At 39.2% G+C, this 26,830-nt stretch overlaps 1 protein-coding gene across 2 annotated transcripts in view; it reads right to left on the reverse strand.

Moving 5' to 3' along the window:
- cntfr (ciliary neurotrophic factor receptor) overlaps nt 1-26,830 on the reverse strand; it is a 213,631-nt gene that overhangs the window by 27,752 nt on the left and 159,049 nt on the right. For both annotated transcript variants that reach the window (XM_006795592.3, XM_006795591.3), the window contains 3 exons: nt 9,312-9,429; nt 8,590-8,756; nt 2,494-2,657 (listed from right to left, as the gene is read on the reverse strand). In XM_006795592.3, the coding sequence (XP_006795655.2) occupies nt 2,494-2,657; nt 8,590-8,756; nt 9,312-9,429 (449 nt within the window). The remainder of the gene's footprint in view (nt 1-2,493; nt 2,658-8,589; nt 8,757-9,311; nt 9,430-26,830) is intronic.

A 26,830-nucleotide genomic window follows, 5' to 3' on the forward strand; every position in this document is an offset into this window, starting at 1 on the left:
GTGGAAGTAATCAAGAAGCCAAAATATTTGCAACTGAAGCTGCAATTTTGGTTGCTGTGTCATTCGTTCTTCAATCAACCTACTCTGGGTGTGTTTTTACTCAAGCCAGTGTCAACAAGCTCAATACCAGCGTATTAGAATTGCAAAAAAATGTAAATGTAGAAGGTTATGCCGAGGTTTAGACAAATGTATTACATTTATAACATCTCTAATAATAAATGGTACTCTAACATGACAAGGCTGTCTGCTGGTTGCCATTCAACCTTTTCAATGAAGTGGCATAATCGTAAAAGTTAGTGGAGAAATTAGGCAACTCATACAAATACAAATTCAGCACACACTTTCTGTGTGATTGAGAACAGTGCCAACACGGTTAACCGACAGTTAACGAAGGGAGCCAGAAGCACAACTATAAAGTGCTCACAAGTCCAGAGGTGATGGTGTCGGAATTTCCCCTTCAGGAAACCACACTAACGGCTGCAAAAATAAAAACCGTGACCACAATAACATTCATCAAAGAATGCCGCAAAAACGGAAAACCTTGGAGTTTTCAGCTGTCATCGACTCTATTTATGCAATTTCCAAATTATGTCTCCTTACCAAATCCAAATATTGACTTAAGGTTTCCCAACTTTCAGGTCACGCGTCGGTTCACATATTGATTGATTAGCGGCAAGGGGGAGAAGAAAAACTTTGAGTGTGTGTGTCAGATTTAATCATCAGCTGGAACCACAAAGATCTGAGGCTTTATTATAACTACAGAGAGACAGGAAGTGACTGAATGTCGACGTGTTTATAAAATAGCACTTTGCCATTCATATGTGTGACTGTGTCACGGAAGATTTGTAGAAAGATGTAACACAAAGAGATTATATATCATGTCTGATATCGCTTCGTATTTGTAAGGATGTAAGAGATGTGGTAAAGTGAACTTGGTTCTGCTGGCTGTTCCCATTCTGTTCTTTAAAACCAAATACCTATTATGTTACCTAAAACCTAAAAGCAATTTGGCAGTCAATTATACAAAACTGAACAAATCCCCACATTTGAGAAGCAGGGACTTGGCAATTCTTGTACTTCATGACTCATTCGAAACATTAAACCATTTGCTCTAATTGCTCTAATTAATTTTCAGCTGAGCAATTATTTAGACTTTCAGTTCATTGCTGTGAAGGGTCTTAAAGCCAGTTTAATAAAGGATGCCTGGATTTTTTGTTGATGTCTTCGGTTCAGCTTAGCAGTTGTTTTCCCCTTTCTTGTAAAGCTCATGATGGCCTGCTTGGAGGCTGAATAGACCTAAATCACTATCACGAAATAACTCGACACCAAGGTTTGCTGTACAGAACTGCAACCTTGCCAAAACTCTTCTTATTTGAAGTGTAGAATAAGTAAGAAACAAAGAAGTACCATCAGACAAACTTTTCCGGAGTTCAAACCAAAGAAAGTTGAGAGGAAAAGTAGTAAAACAAAGAAACTGGGGGTGAGGGTGGTGAAATACAAAGACAGTGACACAAGAAGGTGTTGAAGGACAGACGAGATGAATGAAGTAAGAGAAAAAAAGGTGTATTGGTTTATAATTTGTGTGTGTTAGTGTGTCCGTGTGATTCCAAGCCAGGCTCTGTAACTCAAGCTCTTGGAACAACACCTTAGCAAACCATTGACATGTTAATAACCCTGTAATATTAGACCTTGGTAGACAGAGCTTTTATCCCAGGAATCCTATAGTGGACACATATGCTTTTACTGTATGAAGCCCTCAGGGAATTGAACCCACAAAAAAATACTCAGATTAAGTAACATACACCAAAGCGGCCGAGCAATTGTGTCTGTCTGACCAGGGATCAAACTCCAATTTTTCGTAATATTCAGTAATTGTTCTCAGAGGCATCTCTTGACAGGGATTTAAAAAAAAACAAAAACAATTTCTATGTTCAATTTACCTTGGGCAATACTATTGATCAAATGTAGAAGAAAAAAGAGGCTTATCCCTGTGTTTCAATAAACATGCCAGATAAGTAAGCATTTCTTGGAAAAATACGATTATAATGTGAAACGATACTTCCTAGCGATTTAAGAAAAAAAGCAGTTTCCATTTAGAGGATTATTTTTTGTGATAACTTCAAACTCTGGCTGCGCTATCTGAGAGCCTTTTTCTTTAGAGCACCAATAATTAATAATTAACTTCTATCCTAGTGTTGACTTGCAGACACTGAGAAAACAGTGTTTGAGCAAACTGTTCTGACCATTTATAACCTCTTTCTTGGTTTTGGCTTGTGCCAAATATTCCATTTGTAAGTTAGAATTTTCCTGAAAAAGAAAAGAAAAACAAAACTTTTCTACTTTGCGCTAACTAATAAAGCTAATTTTCTCTGCTCCACTGGATAAAACCTTTTTCATAATGGCATAACAACACGTCACATTGTATTTCTCATCGCACCTTTTTTTTTTTTGGGGGGGGGGGGCTTTGTGAGCACTAGTGTAAAAGGTACTCACATGCTGCCACTGCTCTCGGATGAGCGGCCGGTATCGAAGGAAGTACTTTAAAGGGAAGTTATCTATGTCAGGCCACGTGGCGGGGCTGTGCCAGGATACCTCCAGTCTCCGAGGGTTGAAGCGGATCGGGGTCGCTGTCACACGTTCCGGGGGGTCTGGCTTTACTGTAAAGTGGGTATAAACAGTTAGTTAAAGGGGAATATTAAGGTCACTCAGACAGTTGCATAATGTTTTATATAACACTAAATTGTGTCATAAAGGTGGAGTTAAGGCATTAACTTGTTACTTTAATGATACTTATTTATATCATTGCACACGTTCTTTTTTATTTTAGAAGAATAACAACAATTTTCATAGTTTCAAGTCTAGCAGTGGTCAGCAGCAATTCGCTGCACTCTCAAGGTTAATTGGTGAAATGGTGAAAGACCTGCAACACTATTTGTCCAGCAAATATCTGCACAAATAAAAACTTGCTATGAAAAGTGAGAGCTTTGAAACATGCAGGAAGGGGAAAAGACAGGCAGGGGTGGTGTAACAGAAGCACCTGTTGAATTGAAGACTGAATACATTCACTATTTAGGATCTTCCAGCCTCTGAAACATGATTTAGAATTTTTATTATTTTTTTATTATATCTTGCAAGTCTTGACATGATAGAAGGGATCTATTTAATATTGCTACTACCATTATTATTAGTACATGCTTAAGGTCGCAATGTATTCTAATGCAAGAAAGACTTTAAATAAAGCTGAACTGAAAAAAAAAGCTTTAGCTGAAAAAAGTGTCTGAGGTATCTGTGGCAAGACAGAAAATGAGCCATCACTCCCCAATGAAAAGGCACGTGTGTCTGAATACCTGTCCACTGAGGAACACACCAAGACAGAGAGATTGAGAGAATTCAATTGAAAGCTTTTCAGATGATATTGAATGACCCAGTCTTTGTTAGATCACTCCCACAAGGGAACACACCGGCCTGCCACTTAAGCTACATGAAACCCTTTCCCATCTAGATGCAAACATAGCATTACACAAGCAAATGGAAAACCACAGTAATAATCTCAATGTCTGATAACATACTGATGGCAACAGTGGATGAAAGCAATGTGGATAAAAAGGTAATGCATACTTATGAAGACTCATAAACAGGCAGCACACAATTAATGAGTGAAAATACGAAGGATGGCTGTTGGCACATACAAACAGACTGCTTTCTCACTCGAGAAAGAGATGTTAACAATCTCTTTTTGACTTTCAAGTAAATTTTAAAAATCCCCAAAAAACTAGGGAAGCACACAAAGAAAAGAAAAGAAAAAGAAAATTGCATGCTGGCAGAGCAAGAGCAATGTAAAGTCAGCAGAGACCAGAGAGAATAAATTTTCTTTGTTCAACAGCACCTAACAGAGGAAAAACATGTGCAAGCACAGAACAAAACAGCGAGAAATATGTCTGGGTGGGGCGTCCCTTAGGTTTTTAAAGTATCCATCTGACCTGAAACATATACTAGTAGCTTTGTGTTGCATGAGTAATGAACACATCCTTCACTTGATGACCTCTGCGATAGCAGCTGGGGTGTGACAAAGGAGTGCTTTTTTTATATGAGAGATAAAAGAAAGAAAGGATTTACACTTAAAAGAAGGGTGTGAAATTTACCGAGACAATAAGTGTTTGGACATTACTGACCGATGCAAATGCAGATTTAAATTTGTGCAATGCAAATACCAAGAAAAAAATATTGTCAGCTATATGCCCAGAATAAGATAAAATCAACCATGTAATTTAGCAAGCTATAGAAACATAAACAAAAAGAAAGACAAAAAATGTGATCACAGGGTTTCAATTTTTTTGACATCCCGTTGTTCAATATTCTTGCCTGGCCTGAAAACGCCTGTCATTCCAGCCTTAGCTTTGTTCTTTCATTTGTGTCCACATTACTGGCCCCCTATCCTCAGTCTCATATTGCACAGTAACTGCAGTCCCTTATTTTACCCTTTGTCGATGTACTGTAACATAAAAATCTAATCTTTCACAGGCGAGAGACAAACTAATTTTTTTCTTTTAAAAATTGTGGAAAATGTATCTGATATATAGCTTCAACATGCGGTCTCTTTAAACATAAAAAGGGTAAATTCTGCAAAAGAGTGCTGTGCATTTATTTATACATGCATGTATTTTTCGTTTTCTCTGAAATGCTCTGATTTAGTGTTTCTAACACAACTGCCATGTGTCTATTCCCTTTACCTAATGGTGTAGCCTGTTTTTTTTCTTCAAATAAATAGGCTTTTCAGAAAGAACAAAATCTGGACATCAATTCACTGATGTGCTGGATGACATCGTCTAGCAGTGCACTTGCACAAATGGGAAAATCGATCTGCAGTGTTATCTTGCACACTGATCATTGAATCTTGTCTAAGGTGTAATGACAGTTGAGAGTTTTTGTAATGAAGTCCCAAATTAAAATCTCGTTTCTGAAAGTAGCCTGTTTTTGAATTTGTGAATGGACTGATTGCACGTGCAAAAGAGAGTCAAAAGCCAAAGCACAAGAAATTCTGTTGGCTAAATTTAAGGGCTAATCTTTGCACGACTGTGGTTTTAATTTGTTTAAGCTACACAAAGTTTGAAGTTTCATTTTGTGTTAGTTTTTTAAGTTATACAATGCGAGATCTTATTACTAGAGCTGGTATCATTTCTTTTTTCTTCCAAGAGGAATTTTACAAAATTCTAAAATTCTTCTTTGCAGCTTTGAGGTAAAGAATAATTTTTAACATGGCATGGTTGTTGGTACCAGATGGTCCAGTATTTCTGAAACTGCTGGTCTACTGGGATTTTCCCACACAACCATCTGTAGGGTTTACAGACAATGGTCCAAAAAACAGAAAATATCCAGTGTCCAACAGTTCCCTGGGCAAAAATGTCTTGTTGATGTTTGAGGAAAACAGCCAGACTACTTTGAAGGAAACAGTAAATGAAATAACCACTTGTTACAACCAAGGAAACAGAAGGGTTTCTCTGAACGCACAATGTGTCAGACCCTGAAGGGGATGCCACTCCTGTCAGCTAAGAACAGGAAACTGAGTCTACAAAACTGGACAACAGAAGATTGGAAAAAAAAAAAATAAAGATCCCGTCTGATGAGACTCGATCTCTGTTGCTGAATCCTGACGGTAGGCTCTTAATTTGGTATAAACATGAAAACAGGTATCCATGCTGCCTCCAGGTGTAATAGTGTGAGGATTATTTTACTGAGTATTGTTGATAACCATCCTTTCATGACTGCATCTCAAACTGATTTATTGAACTTTAAAATAAGTCACTAGATCTCAAGCCGAAAGAGCACCTTTAGCATTTGGTGAAACAGCAGAGTCACATTAAAAATATACTTTGACTGGTTACTTCTGGCTGACTATTGTAGCCCCCACAGACTATCCCACGTTAATACACCCGAATGAAGACCTGTTTCTAAGAAACGATTCAAAGCATGACACAGGTAACAAATAATTTCAATGATTTCAGTTACTGCAGCTCCTCTGACCTGGTGGAATTAGGTTACAACATATTGTCTTTCATCTCATTGGATGAGTAATGTAGTAAAGCTGAATGACGGCGGGTGCTCAGGTGGGCTGCTGTCAGAACTGCCAGCAAAAAAAAAAGCTCTTTGTTGTAAGTGAAAATACTTTAACTGTAGAAGCCTTTAAAGCTCGGCAAGATCAGTTAGCGTTTGATCATCTTGGCACTAGAAAGCTTTAAGTTATCATTTGATGAGTGTGGAGCTTCCTTGAGGGTTCTCTTTGTAACTTCACCCACAGCACGCACATGTAGGGACACACATGCAAGCACACACATCTCATCTCATCTAATTCCGCCCCAGCTTTGGTCGGATGAACAAGGACAGTTGAGAACCGTCTTACTCCCGCTCAGAATTCAGAAGTGAACCAGGAAGCATGAAATTGTTTTATTTATTTACGATCTGCCTCGTTGTCCCTGAAAATGAATGTGACTTACATCGTAGAATGGCATAAGAAAGACTTTTAACAATGTAGGAACGAAGAACAGATGAGGTGAGGAGAGACAGGAGGGCTAAGTTTCAAAACATACTTTGTTAGAAGTTTTGGCCTTTCAACTAGCAACTTTGCAAACTTTTGCAAAGGTTTGGGCTTGTTTTCTAGAGTCAGTGACAGAAAGTTTCTGTAGCCACTGCCTCTCTTTGGGATCAATGACAGCTGTATCAGTTATCCAGGAGGAGAAGCGAGTGATTGCGTGTAGATCTCCAGTTCAAAAGAAGCAAACTTTACTTTATTCAGACCAGAGTATGTAAAACACTATAACACCTAGTTATATGTAGCTGTAAGCAACTAAGTATGTTTTAAGGCTTAAAAAAAACATAAAACAACCAAAAGCATGGATGAAAAATGCAGAAAAAAAGTGAAATAAAAGGATTGTTTGATAATAGCAAAAGAGAGGGAGAGATAATAGGAAGGAAGGAATTAAAACAGGAGGAAATGGAGGCGGGAAAGAAGTGCAAAGTTACACGATGGCTTTTCAGGAAATGAAGAGAAGGAAGAATTAAATGGTATTTTGCAGTGGGGTATTTTGCTATTACCAATAGTTGAGGGATATTTCCTCAGCCAAAGCACTAATCCGGCTACCATTAGCATTTTCATGAGTCCTGTGTCCGGGGCTTGGCAGAGCATGTCACTGCCTCATTTGGTTACTTATGTGTACACACACACACACACACACACACACACACACACACACACACACACACACACACACACACACACACACACACACACAGACTTTCTTTCTTTCCTCTCTCTCTCTGTCTCTCATTTTCAATACCTAACCCTCTCAACCGACACTCCGCACAATCGCTCTCAGCCCCATTGGTGTCTGTGTGTGCTTATGCACCATGCACACCCATATCACCCTAAGCAATGCAATAGAGCTGAGGACTGCTGGCAGCAGTTCCCTTATCTATCAAAGTACTCCTCATTCCTTCTTTAAAATGAATTTCTCCTCTTCACTGCTTTCCAGTCAGAGTTGCTTGTGAATGCCAAGAGTACTGCTGTTATTATGTGGCCTTTGGTAGACTAACTGAAGAAAAACTTCACAATTCAAAGTTAATTTTTGAAATTACTCGCCACATAATGAATTAATTAATTGAAAGTAAAAAAAAAAAATCAACCTTGAAGCACATTTATGGCATATTTGTTTTGGGGTTTTTTTTTTAGATTAGAAATATGCTGATATGGCAGCTGGTGTTTGGCTGAGGGAAAGTGAGAAACCAGACCATTGATTTGTGACCATCACATCCTGTCCAAACCTCAATTAAATACTGTTTGCTGCAGAAAAGGTTCAGAGGTCGATTGTTTATTATCTGCTGCTTTTGGTAATGGCACGGATGCACAGTCAGTGGGTTTCTCGCTAATGGACTATGCTGTGGGTTAAAAAAACAAACAAAAAAACCCCAAACAAAACTGTACACTTCTGCTATCAGCTGGGTGACATTTATTTGGCCATTGCATTTTCAATTTTCTATGTCTTCCTGGCACCAAGCATTGCTGTGTGTGCAACAAATCTCCAAAGGGAACCAGAAATGAATGAAATCAGTCATCTGTGAGCAAACAAATGCATTAACATTGCTCGGCGGTTGGCACACACAAAGAGATGCCTTGACACTCGGCATTTTAGTTCTGTTTTTCCTTTGCCAAATACCCGTCAATCTTTGTGGGAAAAACATTTTACATTTGTCCCTGAACTATGTGCGGATAACAATTTTAATGAAAAAGTGGTAATTTGTTGCAAGCGGAACGGTTTAGGAGCAAATACTTGTAAGATTTTCAAAATGTCAGTGTGGGTTTCATTTAAACTCTTTGAATTCAGGGCTTAATGGAACCCTCTAATTGTGAGCAAAACTTAATAAGAAAGCACAACTGCTTCCTTTCTGTGTAGCTGCAGCAAAAAGCCTGTAATTCATTTCGAGTCACATTTGGTCAACACACGTGACTTCATGAGTGCTTTAAGATGCAACGGAGTGAAGGAACAGGAAAAGAGAATGTAACAGAAACCACAAAGCATAACACAGAGCATGTTTTACCTATAGTGGACTCTTCAAACGTTTTAGTGGCAGAAGCTTTCCCCAAAGCATTGATGGCTGTTACATTAACTTTGTAGGGGAAGCTGGAGAAAACCTCTGGGAAGCGTACATGGCAGCGGTTCTTGTGGAACAAATCTTTCTTCACCTCGAGTGAACGCTGGTTATGTCTGAAGAGAAAAAGGTGGGAGAACAGGGAATAAAAAGGAACAGCTGTTGCAGGTTTTCTGCTTAAAGGCAAAAACTGTTGTAGACTAAAGACTGAATGATACAGATACTTAACACAAAGGCTTTGAGGATATAACATGTCGAATTAGGCAGAACTCAGCAGTACACTGGTTGCATGCTACTGCACTTTATAACCTAATTGAACACTAAAGACATGGGCTTGCTATTAATTAATCTTTAGCTATGGCCCATTCCTCATCTTTATTCAAAGAGAATAATATTAGTGTTACACCTTCAATGAAAGCACATGCCATGGTTTTGGCTGTGGGACTCTGGGAGTCTCAAAGAGAACTTGACAGAGACCCACTTCTAAAATGCTAAAACTCGTCTAGGCAACCGAGACTTGTTTGTTTGCCGTGTTGGACTAAGATATGAACCAAAATGATTATATCACTCTTACTGTTTTATTATTATAATGGCAAAAATAACAGGAAATAATCTTCAGAAATCCACAGGTTTCATCCTGAAACATCTGTATATGCATAAAATGCACTTACTGTACTTCCACATCAAATGTAGTGTTGATGTACGTTGAATGCTGCTGGTGCCAGCTGCAGTAAAAACCTTGAGGGTAGGTGTTGGACCTACAGGTGATAGTAGGCTCCAGAGGGGGAACTATAGAGAGAATAATGAGAAGAGAAGGGAGGGGAAGATGGTTAATGAATATCTACATGTATACAACTGAGGCAGACATGAAAAGAAGCAAACCAAGAGGAGGGATCACAATCAGATGAATGCACATTGCAATATTCAAAGGCAAGGCAACAGTGCCTTACACATTACCTCACTGCATAATTCAGTTTCCATCAAATGTTTAATTGAAAAGGCTGCTACTCTGCTAAAATTAAGACATGTTTCTGCCAAGTTTTTTGAAAACTTAATTAATTTTGTTGTTGTTGCGTACTATATTTAAATATTTAATAAGACTAATTAAAATTTAATGAAAGTTTAATTAAAATCACGGAAATTTTAGAGTATGACTTTTCTATAAAGTTAATCTCAGGCAAAATTAAAAGTGATGTTTTCATTTCTTCAATATATCAGTGCTGTTTGCCGTTGTGGCTGAGAGAATCAAAAAAAGCAAATAAAATAAAGAAAAGAAGGAAATAAATAATTTGTGGTGATTTGTTTTCTTATTTGTCTGAATTCTGTTTATAGAGTAAAGGAAATGATGAAAAAACAAAGGAGAAAGGGTTGCAGTGTTTGGGGGATTGGCGTTGGGGCGCCGGTGTTTATGCTCTGTGGAGACACAGAGGATATTGAAGTGGTAGAGCACAAGACGAATAAAAGAGTTTGGCAAAAAAACGTGATGTTACACCAGCTCTAACCTCCTCTGAGATTAGGGTTCTTTTTCACGGTTAGCCAACCATGTACTCGTCTGCCACTCCCTCTCTCTCCACACAACTTTTCAACATTTTACCTTTGTTATAGCTAATATAGCGCATGGACACAGCTCCGCTGCTAAAACCAATCTAGGCAAGTTTCATTATTTCCCCCCTTGTGAAGTTCTTTTGTGTCTTTTCCTTTCACCTAATCATCCTCCTTTTGCTTTCAGTTAGCTGATGTTGATCTAAATTATGGCTTATAATTACACACTAGAAGGTACTCATCAATTATTCAGATTACTGTGGGGTGTGTGTGTGTTTGTGTGTGTGTGTATCTAGCTATATATCTAGGACTGAGGACATGCTCCAGACAACTGCACTTTACAACACTTAATACAATACTACTTCTTAAATTGTTTGCTTATTGCATATCCTATTGTATACTCTATTTCCCTTTTTTGTTTTTTATTTATTGTGTGTTTGTCTGTGTTTTTAAACTCTCTGTTCTACTCTGAGTGATACTGCACAGTATTTTGTTATGTGAAGACATAATGACAAAAAACTATGAATCTATCTATCTATCTATCTATCTGTTGTTTTGACCGAAGAAAGTGAATATTTCAAACAGCAGCATCTTGATAAGATTTAGAAAGAGGCCACTCAAATGACTTCGGGAAAGTAGTTATTAGGATGAATTATGCTGGGATGGTGTAATTCTAATTTAAAATGTCAGTACAGTGGTAATAAACACTAGGTTATATTCCAATTTAGAATCAAAATGCATTCTATTTTATTTTAATGATTATTTTACTTCAATTCAATGTAATTAAATGTATATTTTCAACACTACCTAGAGTTACTGAAACCATAGTATATTTAAAGTGAATTATCCAGTCCTTGTTGTTATTAAATAAAATCTACATCTAAATTTCCAGTATGACTGGCCTGACTTCAAAGCAGCAGATACACTTAAGCTCTGTGAGACTCACATGATCTCAGGATTGACTGTTCTCGTCTTTGCTGAAAATAGTTATTTAGGACTCTGGTTGTGCGTCTGGGTTAATTGCATCATGCTACAGAGTGAATTTGGGATCAATCATAAGTATTCCTACAGGAAAAAGTCAAAAAATCGAAAATGTCTAAAACCTTTGCACAGTGCTAGATAGCCTATTTAAATTGAGATCACTCTTTGAAGTGATTTATAATAATCATTACATTTTTGATTAAATAAATGGAAATGCCAAATATCCCATCAGCGGCAAACGTTCCCTGGGTCTGAAAAAAAAGATGCAAAGTGACTTACTCTATCAGATGTGAGTACCACTTTTGTTTGTGTGATTTATCCACAGTTTCTTAATGTTCCAGTCACCACTTATAATTACTGAGTGGATGTAATTAATCTGCGGCCACAGTTTCAGAACCAAAAATATTTTTTCTTCCTATCTCAGCACTTTCTCTCTCTGGATGCACACTTATTATGGCTTGGTGGCTATAATAATAACAATAATAATATTAAGCATAATCTAGCAGCATCTTGTTGTTGTTTTTTCCTGCAACATCCTTGTAAATTTCTTGGAACACCTCCCTAAAGGTGTATTCGGTCAAACACGCATACTCTCACACACCCACAAGCATGAGGTATGCATGACTGGCTGCGGTGGGGTCGTTTCACTGTCACACACAATCAACTGTGTTTAAACGGTCACCAAGGCAACTAATTAGACTGTCAATAACGTCTAATGATGAGGTGCCATGGACGACATCCAATCACACTCAATTAATCGTGGAGACTAATTGGGGCCATCTCAATCAATTGGCTTCTCATCTGAGAGTTTCAGTCAAAGTCGTGAAAACACAATGTTAAACACAGACATCGCCACACACTATTATCAGTACAGACCCGCATACACACACTCACATACACACACACACACACAGAACTGAGGCTGCTGTCATTCTCCTGGAATCATCCATAATCAGTCAAAAGGGTTTTTTACAAAGTTGGAAAAGCTCAGACAGAGCAGCTAAAGATTAGTCTGTTAGAGGAAAGAGAAGCAGCAAGAGGAAAGTTGAAAGACAAAAGTTGTGCGGATTGGCGAGAGACATCAGGTGTAAAGAAGATGAGCATAGGTGTGTGTGCTCATGCCAGCCGTGTTTGTAGTGGTTTGTTTGAGCTCTGGAGTGTTTACGCCTTTAATTTAGTTCATTTTCCCAGATGTGAGTAGTGTCAGTCAAACTACCACTGAAACACCTTGAAAGGGCAGTTTCTACTGCAGGGTTCTTCAAAGGGGGCTGATGTATGGCTTATCAGGAGCGAGAAATCTCTATCTCTTCATCTACCCATCCACGATCGCTGGGAGCAAATCCAGCAATCATAGGGTGAGAAGTGGGGTACACTCTGGACAGGTTTCCAGTCTGTGCCACGGCTGACACAGACACTATGGACCCAATGGATTCAAACCCGGGACCTTCTTGCTGTAAGGTGACAGTGCTAACCCCTTTACCATTGATACTAAACAATTTTTCAAATCTACGGTTTATGTGTGTGCGGAGACAGCTAACACAGTTATAACAATAAACACAGACAAAAATGGACTAATGTGGATACAGTGATTAACCTCTGTCCAATATAACTAACTCCAAGTCAATTTGATTTCAAATAGAGCCTAGCCAATATAGAATTTTTGGGACTGATACTATTATTGATATTTGGTGATTTTTGAAAAAGCAATATATTGGTCGACTCATGGAAGATAAACATATGCCCCTATCCCACCGTTAGCCTTACTAAGATACTCTGACAACTCAGTTTAAAAACAAGGAAGTTGTGCAGTTTATCAACATCAACATATCAACAGGTTTAAGGGAGTTTCTCTCATCTCTTTCTTACATTTATACACATTTTATATGTAAACTGCCCAAAAAAGGGCTCTAATTTTAATTTGTACTTTATTGAGATGTATGTTATTAAGCTAATAATTAATACTTGTGATTTCTCGAAGACTGTTAAAATGTAATTAAAAACTGAGGTCAGGGGTCTGTAATAGAAAAGTGAAGAAATGAGGACATGAGGAGGAAGGATGAAAGAGGAAACATATGGATTGGCATGAGTGGAAGTAAAGAGGAAACATCTCAAAAGATAAAGGGAAATGTAGAGGAGATGACACAAGACAGCATTCTTTCATCATATTATACTAATGTGCCCTTAAAACAACAACAACAACAAAAAGCACAAACAACACATAAGCATGCGCACTGACAAAGACCTGCTGCACAGTTTCTCCAATAATATTACAACATCAAAAGCTTTCAATGAATCTCATTAAAGTAGAGTTAAAAGAACAAGAGATCACACACCTGTAGAACAAAGGCAGCATAAATATTAAAGCAAATAAAACAATAATTGAAATTAAAATTACATTGAGCAGGCGGTGTGTGTGTGTCTCTGTGACATAGCACCTGAGCCAATGGCACACAGGACACCGCTCATGAATAAATGGTATTTGAATTACTGCCTTTTCATCATCTGGTTTGAATTGCTAAATCAAACGTGATTCTGAAGGTGCTTTTTGTTAGCCTCACGAACCACAAACCACATGTGTGCATACTCAAGTAGTAGGGTTACTTTTTAATGGAAATAGGTTGCAGAAATGCATACAGATTTGTTCTTGAAAGGTAACTTCATGAGTTATTAACTAAAACAATGTACTTAAAACTGTGAACCAAAGTACCAAAGAGTATAGAGCTGCTATTTCGATTGAACTGAATTACCCAGCTAAAGTTACAGTGAGATGGTGTCAGTCAGGAATTTGATCAATTTGTGTTGGGGGGTTGGGGGGCAGCAGCTTGTTCACTTCATTGATAAGCAGCCAAAAAACACTGCAGCTCTTTCTCTCTCCCCATATTCTCTCTTCTTCTCTGCCACTATTCTAAACCTGTCACACAAAAATTCAAGATCTTGCAAAAGAGGATCTTTGTCACAGGAGCACTCACACAAACACAGAAATGTGATGAGGGACAATGACATCCAGTTGCCTGGTTGCTAGGCTGCAGACACTGTAGTAAATGCTATTTGGTTGTGTTGGTAGCCTCCCTGTTGCTTTGTGTTTGTGTTCATATGCATCCCACATTCATTTCATTTTGTGCAGTGTGTGTATGTGTTTGGAGTGAATTCTCTGACTACGACAACCAAAATGAATGCATTTTCTTCCCTTGCTCCAATTTCTCCATCCATTCGCTTTGCAATAAACATGGCGATTTATAGGCCTGACAAAAACACAAAATTGCAACTTTATCAACCTTCCCTGATTCCACTTTTGCTTTCCTGGAATCAATTTGACAAACTACAAACCAGTGTTGTTACAATAGCAAACAAATCCAACTATTCGACTACCTATCCATCCAACTGTCTAAATTCTCTTTTAGTGTAAAAAGTACATTTTTAGAAATCCTGTTGGAAAGAAGTGTATTCTCTTGGAGTCTGTACCAGTCTGAATGGCATAACTTGTTTAGGCAGATGGCTTTGGTCTCTGCTTGAGTCAGCCTGCCAATGCCAGGCTCACTGCATTTTAGATTAGCTTAGTCATGTGTCATGGGAGAAAAAGGAATGTAAATAAAACTGTAGAACAAAGTCGTAGAGACGCTGTGGTGCCTTTTTGTCCAGACCAGCTGTCTTGGCTAACGGTAATGTAATTGTGGTGTAATATTTTTAACTGCCACTCCAAAGCTATGATAAAGTGTACGCGGACACACGAGTGTGCATGCGTTCGTGTGCCGTGTGTGTGTCCGTATTGAGAATATGCAATTTTATATATACATAATCAAAATAGTGCAGGAGTACTAAAAATGTCGTTCATATTGTGCTTGCGTGTTGTGTGCTTCTGTGTACCACTAAAAGTTTGTGTGTCTGAAGTTATGATAAGTGCATTTAAAAAGCACGTTCAACTTTTTTTAAAGACTATATGTACACATTTATGTGCCTTCACTGGGCATCTTCTAGATTTGAAACATTTCTGAGGAAACTGCAGCGTGATTGCTGAAGGTTTGCTTGCTACTGCTGACGCTGACTGTTTATAACCTCCACTCGGTTAATGTTTTAAAAGTAAATGGTAAATGGATTGTCACTTATACTGTATAAGGGCTCAAAGTGCTTTCTTACTACAAGTCCCATTCACCCAATTACACACGCATTCATGCTTTTGTTTTTATCTGTGCCCACACTTTGGCTTGCAGACTGGAGGAATCAGAGATCGATCCACCCCACCACACTGGAACGTGGAACCACGTTTCTATCATTTATGGTATTGCATCAACAACATTCAGCAGTTCACACTCAGCTCTCTTTTATGTTTCTTGCTTCTTTTCTACTTTCCTCTTGTATCCATCTTTATTCTCATCCTACCAACCACTCTCTGTCTCTCAGCAGTCTCCTGGTTTAGAGCTGTTTCTTAACATGAGCGAGTGAATAGAGGGGCAGTGGGTGTGCAAGCGCACACATAGACACACACACTGCACAACACAATGATGCCTTGGCATTCCAGGAATGTCTGTGAGCCAATTGGAAACAGCCGTGTGTGAGGGATGAATGAATGAAAAGAGGACGGATACCTTATGAGAGCATCAGGAGTTGATAAGGGACGAGGAGGGAGAGAGAGAAAGGCAGAGAAACTAGGTAATGCAAACAGGTTATTATTTGAAATAATGTGTTTTTGCTCTTTATAATAAGATTCTGTCATACTTATCCATCACTAATAAGCTCTGATAACAAAGTTATTATAAAAAAACTGAAACAGCTATCTAACCATGATATATAAGCTGTAGTAACCTAGATTTATCTTTTAAATAGGACAGAAAAAAGGCATGGAGGTGGTGAAAGGGTTGCACAGACCTCTGTAGCTCTCAAGGTCAGACACAGGAAGACAACCATTATATCTGGACACTTAAATTACCCTGCAGCCAGTCTCTCACCCCCACACATGTACTTAACCAACTGACATCACAAATCTTGCTCAAAGCTCAGGAATAACAAGAAGATTCACGCCTGAAAACAACATCTCACTATCTACTGTATCTACAAGAAGAAAATGTCTTATAGCCAAGGTTGGTGATGACAAGGCAGGTTTCACACCTGCCAACAAAAAACAATAAGTAATAATAAGTAACAGTGCACAGATGCATTCACTTTTTTTTAACTTGTACATGACTTGGTCCACTGAGTGTTCTTGACTTTCCTCAGAACTCTGCGCAAACCAGCAGCCTTAAATACAGAAGCTTATGAGAGGCTGCGGATTCCTTTCATGCTACTTCATTCTGGCCATATTTCATTATTATTTATTTTGAAAGTGCAGTGGAGATTGCCAGGAAAGTTGGGGGAAACAGCACGGTGCTATTCATGAGTGATTTGTTCATTTAAAAGTAATCTTCTTAGTAAAACTTGGAATTCAACTTTTCAAGCCGTAGTCTCACATGTCTGGACCTTTTTTAAACTTTTATTTTTTTCCAGTTCTTTTCCAGCTTGTGCACAATTTCAACAGCAAAGGTCTGGCACTACAAGGACACATGAAACAAAATAAAAGCAGTAAAAAAAAAATGGGCATTTATTTTCCCTCACACTTAACCAAGAAGAAATTCATCCTTTTATTCTAGTGACTGAACTTATAGATTGTTTTTGCCAGGGCAGCTGCAACACAACAAACAATTTGGTTAGCAGGGGACTGAGCCCAGCAGCATGTCAAATTGTACGTATGACAGGGTGACACAAATTTAGGCATTGCAATGATCATAATTTTTCTGTTTCAAGTGGGAAATGGAAGGGATATTTCTTATTTTCTGCAGTTCTGCCCATGTGTGTACGCTATTTGATCAGTGTCATTCCTAACACTTTCTTTGTAGCTCTTTTCTGTACTTTAATATAAATTATGAACCTGCTATGTATGTTGGGATTTTTTGTTCATACTAATTAAATAATAATGTCAGCAGCCCTTTGAATAGCTTAACTCAAACAAAGTAAGGAGCAAAGTAAGAGAACGCTACATGGATGGTTGGACACTGAAAGAGAAAGGATGACATCATGCTAGAAATGAAGCTAGAAATTGCCATTCCACCAGTGCAAAATCCTGTCTCCAGTAAGCAGTACGTAAATGGACCACATTTATATAGCACTTTTCTAGTCTTATCGACCACTCAGATGGTTTCACTGTAGGGTCTTACTTGCAGGTAGCCTTTTACTGTGCAAAGCTAAAATTTGAGTGCTGTAAAGCACTTGAGTTGAGATGTCTCTAGACTCGCTAAGAGGTAAAGCTCTGTGTCACTGCAGCAATAATAGCCCGAGGTCCTGTCACTGCAGCGACAATTGCCTCTTAGCTGATGTGTCCATGATGGTGTAATGAGTGACAACCTGGGATTGACCAATCAGAGGTGTCAGTCTGCCAAACGCGCAAACAGCTAACTGCCATCACTCCCAGAGCGAGCCATGAGAGAGGCAGGTAACACCCGAATCGCTGATGTCTGAATCGAAACAGCTGACTCCCTTTAAATTTAGCTGTCAGATTCAAAGCTAGACAGACAGACAGACAGATACACAGCGAGACAGGCAGGGAGACGAAGAGAAATCAAAAGTGTCTGGCCTGTAAAGCTCGGGGCCATCATTGTTAATTCTGCCAGGAGCTTCGTGCAGGAGCACACTGTGCTGTCTTTTTACATAAACCGCGTTCTCTTTATAGAGTTATGAAAGGTGTCACATTACTATGGAGGCACAAAGACTCATTCTGCACAGCGAGAAACCTTTAGATACACACATAAACTAGTTGAGAAAGGTCAAACAGGCAGCTGCACGAACTGCGAGCACCTTAAAGCAAAAATAGGAGGCTCGAATGCACACACCGTATACACCCATAGAACTAACAAGAGATAGAGCATTTTACGCAGCCACATGTTGGGGCTACTGCAGAATAACAGTGATTCATACTAATACCGTAATGCTATTCTAATGGAATGTTTGCTCAGAGACTTTAAGCTACATGGTTTCAATCAGGTCCTCCTAACACCAGCTGTGCACAAGCCGATCTAACCCAGGCTCCCTGTCAGCCAAGCTGGAAGATTTCAGCTCTTGGCAATGTCAGCAAGAGTATAAGTGCCTGCAAAACTTCAAAAAAGAAACGAATACTGTCTGTGTTTTCTCAGTACTGTATGAGTCAGTTAGTAAATGTGAAAGGGTGCCCGTAACATGTTATTCTGCTGAGGTAAAGACAGCATGCATTGAAAAAGAAAACAAGGAATAAATAAAGATTTAAAATTGTGCACTGGATCATTCAGGTGGATTCAACGTGGATCTGAAGGTTCTGGTAGATAAAAATGTATCACACTGGCCAAAAGGCATTGGCTGAGATCATTCAGTGGTAACCATGTTATGACTAAATGGTTATATTGAATTTTCCATCAATTCTGCTGCTGGAAAAAAACAACTAAATGACCTTTTTGAAAGAAATTTTGAAAATGTTGCCCATGACAAAAAACATGCACAAAGCTAATGTGAAGAAACAAAATGCTACCAATTATAATAACATAGGCAATACATAATAAATCTGAATTGCACAAGCTGTCTAAAGGGATATATTTCATCTTGGATTTTGTGCAGATGTCAAAATTCGATGTGACCTTTCCCCGTAACAGTTATTAAATCCACTTCAGCTCAGAACTGGTCACTGTGCATCACAAGTGTGATATATTACTTGTCAAAGCATAGAAAGGAAATGGCAGTGTGGAGTATTCTAACATGTCCTTTGCCATTGACTCTAGATCAGGGGTCTGCAACCTTTAAGACCCAAAGAGCCATTTGGACCTGGTTTCCATGCAAAAGTAAACACTGGGAGCCGCAAATACTTTTTGACATCTAAAATGAAGATAACGCTTGTTTTTTACCTTTATGCTTTGTGTGAACAACTAAAGTGTGTTGCTTATGAAATCCATGAAGTGCTACAGAGAAAATGACATTTTATTTATGTAATTAACACATTTTGAACTCTTAAAGAAATATAACAAAAGGAAAGACGCCCAGCTGCACTGTGCTGCTAAAAAATGAAAAATAGATATTTGCAAAATTCTGCCTAAATATGTATTTTACCAGGTTAATGTGTGTGGCGGGGCGTGGTCTGCAGCGCCGCTGCAGGGGAGGATGCGTGATTGCAGCACCCGCAATCACGCACACTCGCACACTCGCCGCCTTAACGTCTGTGCCGTCTATGCTGTTGTTGGTATGTGTCGGGCTGTGAGCTGAAAAGCTACAGCCGGCTGTATGTGTACAGCAACAGTGTGTGAAAAGTGGTCAATAAAGAGATGCTGAAAAGCATGTTCATGCAAACATCGTCGGTCTGCCGTGATATGTTTACAATGGGACTTCTGCTCCTGAACCTCTGCGCACAGCGTCTGCAAATCGGGGCTGTACTAGTCACTTTCATCTTTACGCAGGACTGTAAGCTGTCATCTGTGAGGCGTGAGCCGTGTTTGTTTTTAACAAAGTTCACGGTGGAGAATAGCTGCTGACATAATGTGGATCCGAAGATCCATAATTGGCCTACCTGGGGTTGAAAGTCTCGATAAATGCACGGCGTTTCGGCGGGTACACCGGCTTCCGCGAGTGTGATGCTTATTTTGAGCAATGAAAAAATAATAAAATATAATTTTATTTTTATATGTCAATATCACAATAATCTTCCAATTTAGAACTACAAGTTAAAAAAAAGAACTAACATAAAAAAATACACTTCAGCTAAATGCTTCTAATTTATTTTCCTAAACCACGCGGAGCCGCAGTATAAGGACTAAAGAGCCGCATGCGGCTCCAGAGCCGCTGCCGACCCCTGCTCTAGATCATAATCATAAAATTCAGTTGCTTTATCCTTGAGATAAAATGTCCAAAACTTTCCAGTTCTGGAGGCACGAACCAGCAGGGAGGAAGGATAAATTAAAGCAATACAGCAAGCAAGAGTCAGTCTACACGGTTCAGTGAAAAACCTAGCAGTGATCTCATTCCCTCAGCCGCATTTTGGCAAAAGCACAACCACAACAGGATGCTCTTATCACACCTATCCTCATTGCTCTGAGTGCTGTTTGGAGTCAGCAGCAGGAAAACATATACACACAAGCCTTGAGTTTTGAGCTCATTGCTGAATTAGAGTGATGGGTTAGAATGAGCTGATTTTCTTTCCCCATTTTTGTTTATCTCCAACTGGATTTTGTGATATTACCGAACGGAAAAGTTTGAGAAGAGATCAGAGACTGTAAATGCTAACATAAAATATTGAACATTAGTTTTTCCTTTCCCTAAAACATGTGTTTTCTTTTCAAATTGTGGCAATTTAAAGTCAAAAGATTTCTGTCACGAGCCGCAAACACACAAGTTGCAAATAGTCCAACCAAAGAGTAATGGTCTTTCTGAATTTCTTTCTTGTAAATGGTTCTTTTTTTAATTTGCCTGCCATGCAAGCGATTGTGCTTGTTTGCCTGACTATATCTGCTTATACATCCTAAAAACAGAAATGATTCATTCTCATCAACAAGAGTGCCGAGTTTCAGTCATATATTTGCATTCAGATATTGCTTAAGATGATTGTTCCCACCTTGGTATTTGGGATGCCAGATGCCAGTGTGCAGTTTGGAAATCATAGCTGGAGATTTTATTTAACTACACTGGAGATGGTATTCCTTGATTACATTCTGTGATTAGACCCAAGCTGTTTTTAATGGAGCAGTACTGCTGAACAATGCTTAATGTGAATTCATTTTATTTTCAATTTTATTTTATTTTATTTTTGCTGAGAAATTTAGATTCTTTATGGGAACAATTAAGTATGTGGCAGGCAGACAAGAGAGGGAGACAGGCAGTCATGCGGGGTGGGGGCGGGGGTGTCAGAGATTAAAAGCAAAGAACAGAGAAAAAAAATACAAATAAAAAGAGAAAGAAAGGAAAGAGCGTGAGTAGGCAAGACAGAAGAAAAGAAAGAGGATAAATGACACTTATTGTTCCTTCCTCTTGCTGTCAGTTCTCAGTAATGCTAATGATTAGGCCAATCTGACAGGATGGCACGCACATTCACACAAACACACACACCGTGTCTCCTACCCCCCTGGTGTTGCATTCCAGTGCCCAGTGTCAATGAGAGGGAACCGCCACATTACATGGCTGTTTGTTCCTTTTGTACGCTCGCCTGCAATGCTTTTAACACCAGGGAGTATGAATATGTGTGTGTGTGTGTGTGTGTGTGTGTTTTTTGTTTTTGTTTTTTTTTTGGGGGGGGGGGGTGATCAGTACAAAATCAAATTATGTTTAAGAAAGAAAAACAAAACTTTTAACAGGTTTTGAATAGTGACACTGTGCATTCAGATTACCATGAGCAAGCAGTTTCATTCCCTCATATATGTACCTCTACTGTGTTGGAATAATTGTGTTGCTGTTCCTTCCTTCCTACTTATAGTGAGCCTATAGAGTGCCAGTTACTGTGGCCTTAAAGGAAGCACAGTTTAGATTTGAAAGAAAAGCGAAGCCAGAACATAATCTGACCTGACTAAGAAAGCAGAAACAGTTGTACTTGTGTCTTAAGTGTCTTTTTTTAATGATGAATCCTTTACCATCCATGCTGGACAAAAGTATGTAAACCTCTGAGCTAATGTCCTCTGAAAGCTACTTTCAGTTTGGTCTCCCAAAGACTGGACTTGGGGCTGTAGAAGTTTTGTACACTTTAAACACATGTCTTAAAACTCTAATTAGTAAAAGAGTCTCCTTTTGTCATGAGCAGATGGCAAATGTAAACTAGGGAGTAATCGCAAGAACGTATATAGGACCATAGAAATAGGCCTGAGGAGATGCTGAAAAGCTGAAAAGGGCTACAAGTGGGTTTCTGGTACACATGTTAAAATAAAATGTACACAAATAAAGGAAAATTATGACTGTTGTTATTCTCCCCAGTAGAGGCCAACAAATAAAGACCACACCAATCTTGAAACAGCGTAACAACTAAAACTTGCAGAAATCTCTGTGACTTGCCAAAAGCTTTGCTAGTGTGTTCACTATGAGAAAACCACTGAATAAGAAGAGTGGAAATGGAATCAAACAAACAAACAATGAAACACGGTGGGGGTAGCATCAGCATTTGGGGCTGTTTTGCTATTTTGGGGCTGGGACATCATTACATCATTAGGGGGTGGGGAGACTGTATCTGTGTCATGGCAGCAGTCCATGACTTCAAGCTCAGAACAACCTCCTTTCTATTGAGCAAACACAGGGAAAAAAGTTCTTAAAAGTCCACACGGTACAAAATGATTTTTACTTTCAGTGAAAGTTAAGGGGGCCACGCAATCTTGGACTTAAGTGGGATGCAGAACCGTTAAATAAGTATGCATGCTTGTGTGTGTGTGTGTGTGTGTCCTGAGGGAAAAGAGGGATCTTGGTTTAGACTAAGTAACAGTGGAATGTAATTGAGCTGAAAATTGAAAAGAGGAGCCGTAGCAAAGCCAAGCTGGTGTGCATGTGTGTGTTTGTGTGTGTATAAGCAGGTATGCTTTGGAATGTGATTCGATGTGTGTTTTGTGCACAGGATTATTTGTGTGTGCGTGTGTTTGGTTGTGTTTTAAAACCAGAGTGGGATGCCAGTGTAATCCTTGCACAGATGGACCCCCAAGGATAACAGAATGACTGTTGAGTGGGTGAACCATACAGGTATGCATATGACAGTACACACACACACACACACACACACACACACACACACACACACACACACACACACAATAATGCACACAGTCCCATGCCAACTACCTGAGAGTAAAGGGAAGTGAGGATGAGAGCATGCTGAGTCTCACTCCCCTTCTCCCCAGAAACACTTGCTTAGAAAATTGGAAAGAGCTTTGCCATCTCCACTGGGCATCACTCATGATGGTTCATTTTAAACCCCACATAAATAATGCAGTGGGCACAGAAATAGGTGATATACTGTATGCTTGGTGCTTTGCAAAGTAGTTTGGATGTTGCGACTCTGTAGTTCTCCTTGAATAAATGTATAATCAAACCCAGAGATACATAGCCATGCCAGTGATTCAATCAAAGCAGGAAACGACTGACGTAAACATGGACACACAAAAGTGGTGAAACCTTGAGATTTTGCCCTGAAGGGGTCACACTGTCTAATCTATGAACAGTGCCATAAAGACTAATGGCCACTTGAGGAGGAAACAGAGTCAAGTGGATGTAAAGTATTAAGCATTTATGGTTCTACTTTTTAAGAGAATACAGCTGGACTTTGATGCTAATAGTGCAAGTTATATTCATCACCCTCACTGGAAGTAAAGTGAAACGGTGTCCTTCCCACAAGGTCGCCAATTACACCTCAAAATATTAACTACTCAGGCGCCTAATTTTTATGATTAAAGTATGCCATGTTAATTTAAAGTCAACAAACCTGCAACTTTAAGGGCTATTTATCATCTCATATTTTGGTCAAAGGACATTTTCTTCTGCTACTTTTGGGAAAATTGACACTTCAAGAGAAGGTGGAGTGTTTTTCTAGTTTAATGATAAAGCAGATAGTTACGTTTTGCACCCATTAACCACAACAATAAAGCAGGTAGAGTTAGTTACAGTATGATGATTTGCTGGAATGGGGAACGTTTGGTCAACAGAAAAGACTTCAAGGCACTGAATCTCCAAATAATCATATATCTGACGGATGGAAAAAGCCCAACTGACAGAGGTAAATAAGATAAAAGTAAGATGTGAAATATTTGTCCTGTTAGTCCTTTATGTTGGGGGATTAACAGGACAAATATTTCATATCTTACTACTACACAAAATGTATGTCTCTCTGTTTCTTTGTTTCTTTGTCCGCAAACTCTTCCAAGACCATCAGGACTTGAGCAACCAGATTTGGCACACGGGTGCATCTTATGCCTCTGAAGGTTCTTATCTGTATCAGGTCTAATGGTAATCATGTTACCTAGCAATCAACTTGCGATAGACTAGAACTGTACCAATGACACCTCACAAAAGTGTGTATCATTTTAGGAACCTCCTAGAAATGGACTAAAATTACCCATTTTTAGCATATAAAGAACATCATCAGCCATTTCCAGCTACATGTCAGTTGCATGGGCATGGACCTATTTCAAATCTGCGTAATGAGGATAAAGGTTTTAATTACTTTTAAATACATGTTTTTAAAAAATAATTAAAACATGTTTGAAGCCGATTTATTTGTCAGAGACATTGAAAATGTAACCACTTGCACTGCTTTATACTTAAGAAGGAAGACTTGCATGAGATATTCTCTCTTTTCCGAAGGCTCTTGGTGCCTAGGTAAATTGCTTTTGCTGACTAAAACAAAAACTCAAACTGAATCATGAGAGTTGGTCTGGTGTGAACCCACATTTCACTTAAACAGGCCAGAGGCTTCACTGCCTCAGTTCTTGTATTTCTGATAAACATGAAACAGAATCATTGAGTTTCTTTGACAGTCCTGGCAGGTGGTCAGTTCAGAAAGTAAAAAAGTATTTCCCTCATCTCCTTTTACAGTTTCTTCTCTCTTCATCGTATCATTTCTTTTTTCTTTTTTTACCACTCACATTCTGTCTCTTCTGCTATTCTCACCTTTCTGCAAGTGTCTGAGTGTGTTTGTATCTGTGTAAGTTCATGCTGTGTGTGTGTGTGTGTGTGTGTGGTCTACAGACAGGGTCATTTGACTGCTTGATAAGCAACACACACAGGCGCTGACAGCTTCATCCATCAGGATGTCTGTCTGATGGACAGGTCCTGTAGAGGGGTCAGACTCCACACATGCATCTGTATATTTATGTGTGTGTGGTCAAATATAAATACAGTAAAATAAAGTTGGCAAATTGTGACTATGCATTAATCAGAATGTAAAACAGACTGTGCACTCCGCCGTGATGACCATTTCTTTCTTTTTGGTTTTTAGATGCTGTGTGCCCCCCTCCCCTCCCCCCACCGGCTACTCTTGCTTTCCTCTCCCTTTAGTTTTTTTCCCCAACAGGTTATAACTCTTATCCCTTCTTACCTTGGCATTAGCTGAAGTGCACATGAAGGAAAAGATCATCAGCATGTTTATACTTATTTCATCTTCCCTGGAAATTGCAGCATGAGGATTCATTCATCCAATAGCTTGACAACCTTGGGAACTTTGCTATTTTGCACATTCATTCATCCACGGGTGCACACAAATGACGACACTGGTATGTGAGAACATGCATACCAGCATGGCGTAGGAAGAAAGAGCTCTGTCACTCATTTCCCAGAGGCTCAAGATAGCTCCCAAATACCTAACAAGTACGTTCTGCCTGGCAACACAAGCAGCTAAAGGAGGTAAAGAGGAAACTGACCTCCAATTTCTAGATAAATTGACCCCTCGAGATGTTTCAATGCATTTTTTTTTATTCACAGGCAAATTTGTTATGGGAACATGACGCGTTGATTGCAGTTATGTCATTGTCAACATGGGAACTTACATAGCTAACCCCTCCTGCTACTCTCCCATGACACCCTGCTATGGAAGCAATAGTAATGAGAAGAAAAGCAATGCAAAAGAATGACCAAAAATCAAAGTTAGAGATTGTTCAAGTGTCTCCCTACTGAGTAATGTGTTTCTGAATTTCTAAAAATCAGACACAGTATGCAACCAGTTACATTCTGATTCAAACTGTGGGTATTTCCACTTGCAATATTCAAATAAACACGCCATTTATCTGTCTCATTCCATTCACTGTGGTGACATTTTTGTGACATTTAACATTTTATCTTCAGGTTTCCCTCTGTGCTTAACTCTTTCCCACCCGCTCTCTTTGACCGTCTGACTCTCACAGTTTCACATCCCAGCCAAGCTTGGCTCCTTTGTCCTGCATGACATCACAGACATAAGGTCATGACAGGCAAGACAGGAGGAATGTGGTGCGAGAGAAGGATAGAAAGCATAAAAGAGAGAAAGACGGAGAGACAGAGAGAATTGCCAGATGATGGAAAAAGAGTACGTCTGCGAGGGAATGAGAAATTTTAAAAGATGACCCCCCCCCCCAAAAAAAAAAGAAAAAAAAGAAAAAAAGAAAATGGGAAACCAGACGGGGAGAGTGAGGGAGAAAGAATTCCATTCAGATGGGCATGAATGGACTTCACAGAGGACTCCCAAAGCAGCACACACATATACAATCGCGCACACACACCCTCACCTACCAATGCTACAACCCTCCAGCCCTTCGGCTCTCTCTCTTGCAGCCTTTTCTCTCTCATCCCTCCATCTGTCCCCTCCTTCTCTGTTTGTAGTCCTTTCATTAATCTCCTTTAGGGGAATCAGACAACAGCACCCCCCCCCCCCCCCCCCCCTCTCCAATCCACACACACAAATCCAGAGGGGGAAAAAAAGTTTTCACACATGCAGTGGTAAGCACAAGTTCCACTCTGTTACACAGTTTTGGAGAACAAAAGAGGCCTGGTAGGTCTTGTAAAGGCTGTCCGGAGCATGTTTTTAAAGAAAAATTACACCTGTTTCACAGATGACTATATATTAATAAACTCCAACTTTAAGAGGTGCCCAAATTTACATTGTTTTTACAAATATCTGAGTCACTGAAATTAAGAAATTTGCACAACTCAGCTTGTCCTGATAAACTACAGCACAGATATCTGTAAATAGTTT

Source organism: Neolamprologus brichardi, chromosome 7, assembly GCF_056152115.1.
Source record: "Neolamprologus brichardi isolate AB-2024 chromosome 7, ASM5615211v1, whole genome shotgun sequence".
Classification (NCBI taxonomy): domain Eukaryota; kingdom Metazoa; phylum Chordata; class Actinopteri; order Cichliformes; family Cichlidae; genus Neolamprologus; species Neolamprologus brichardi.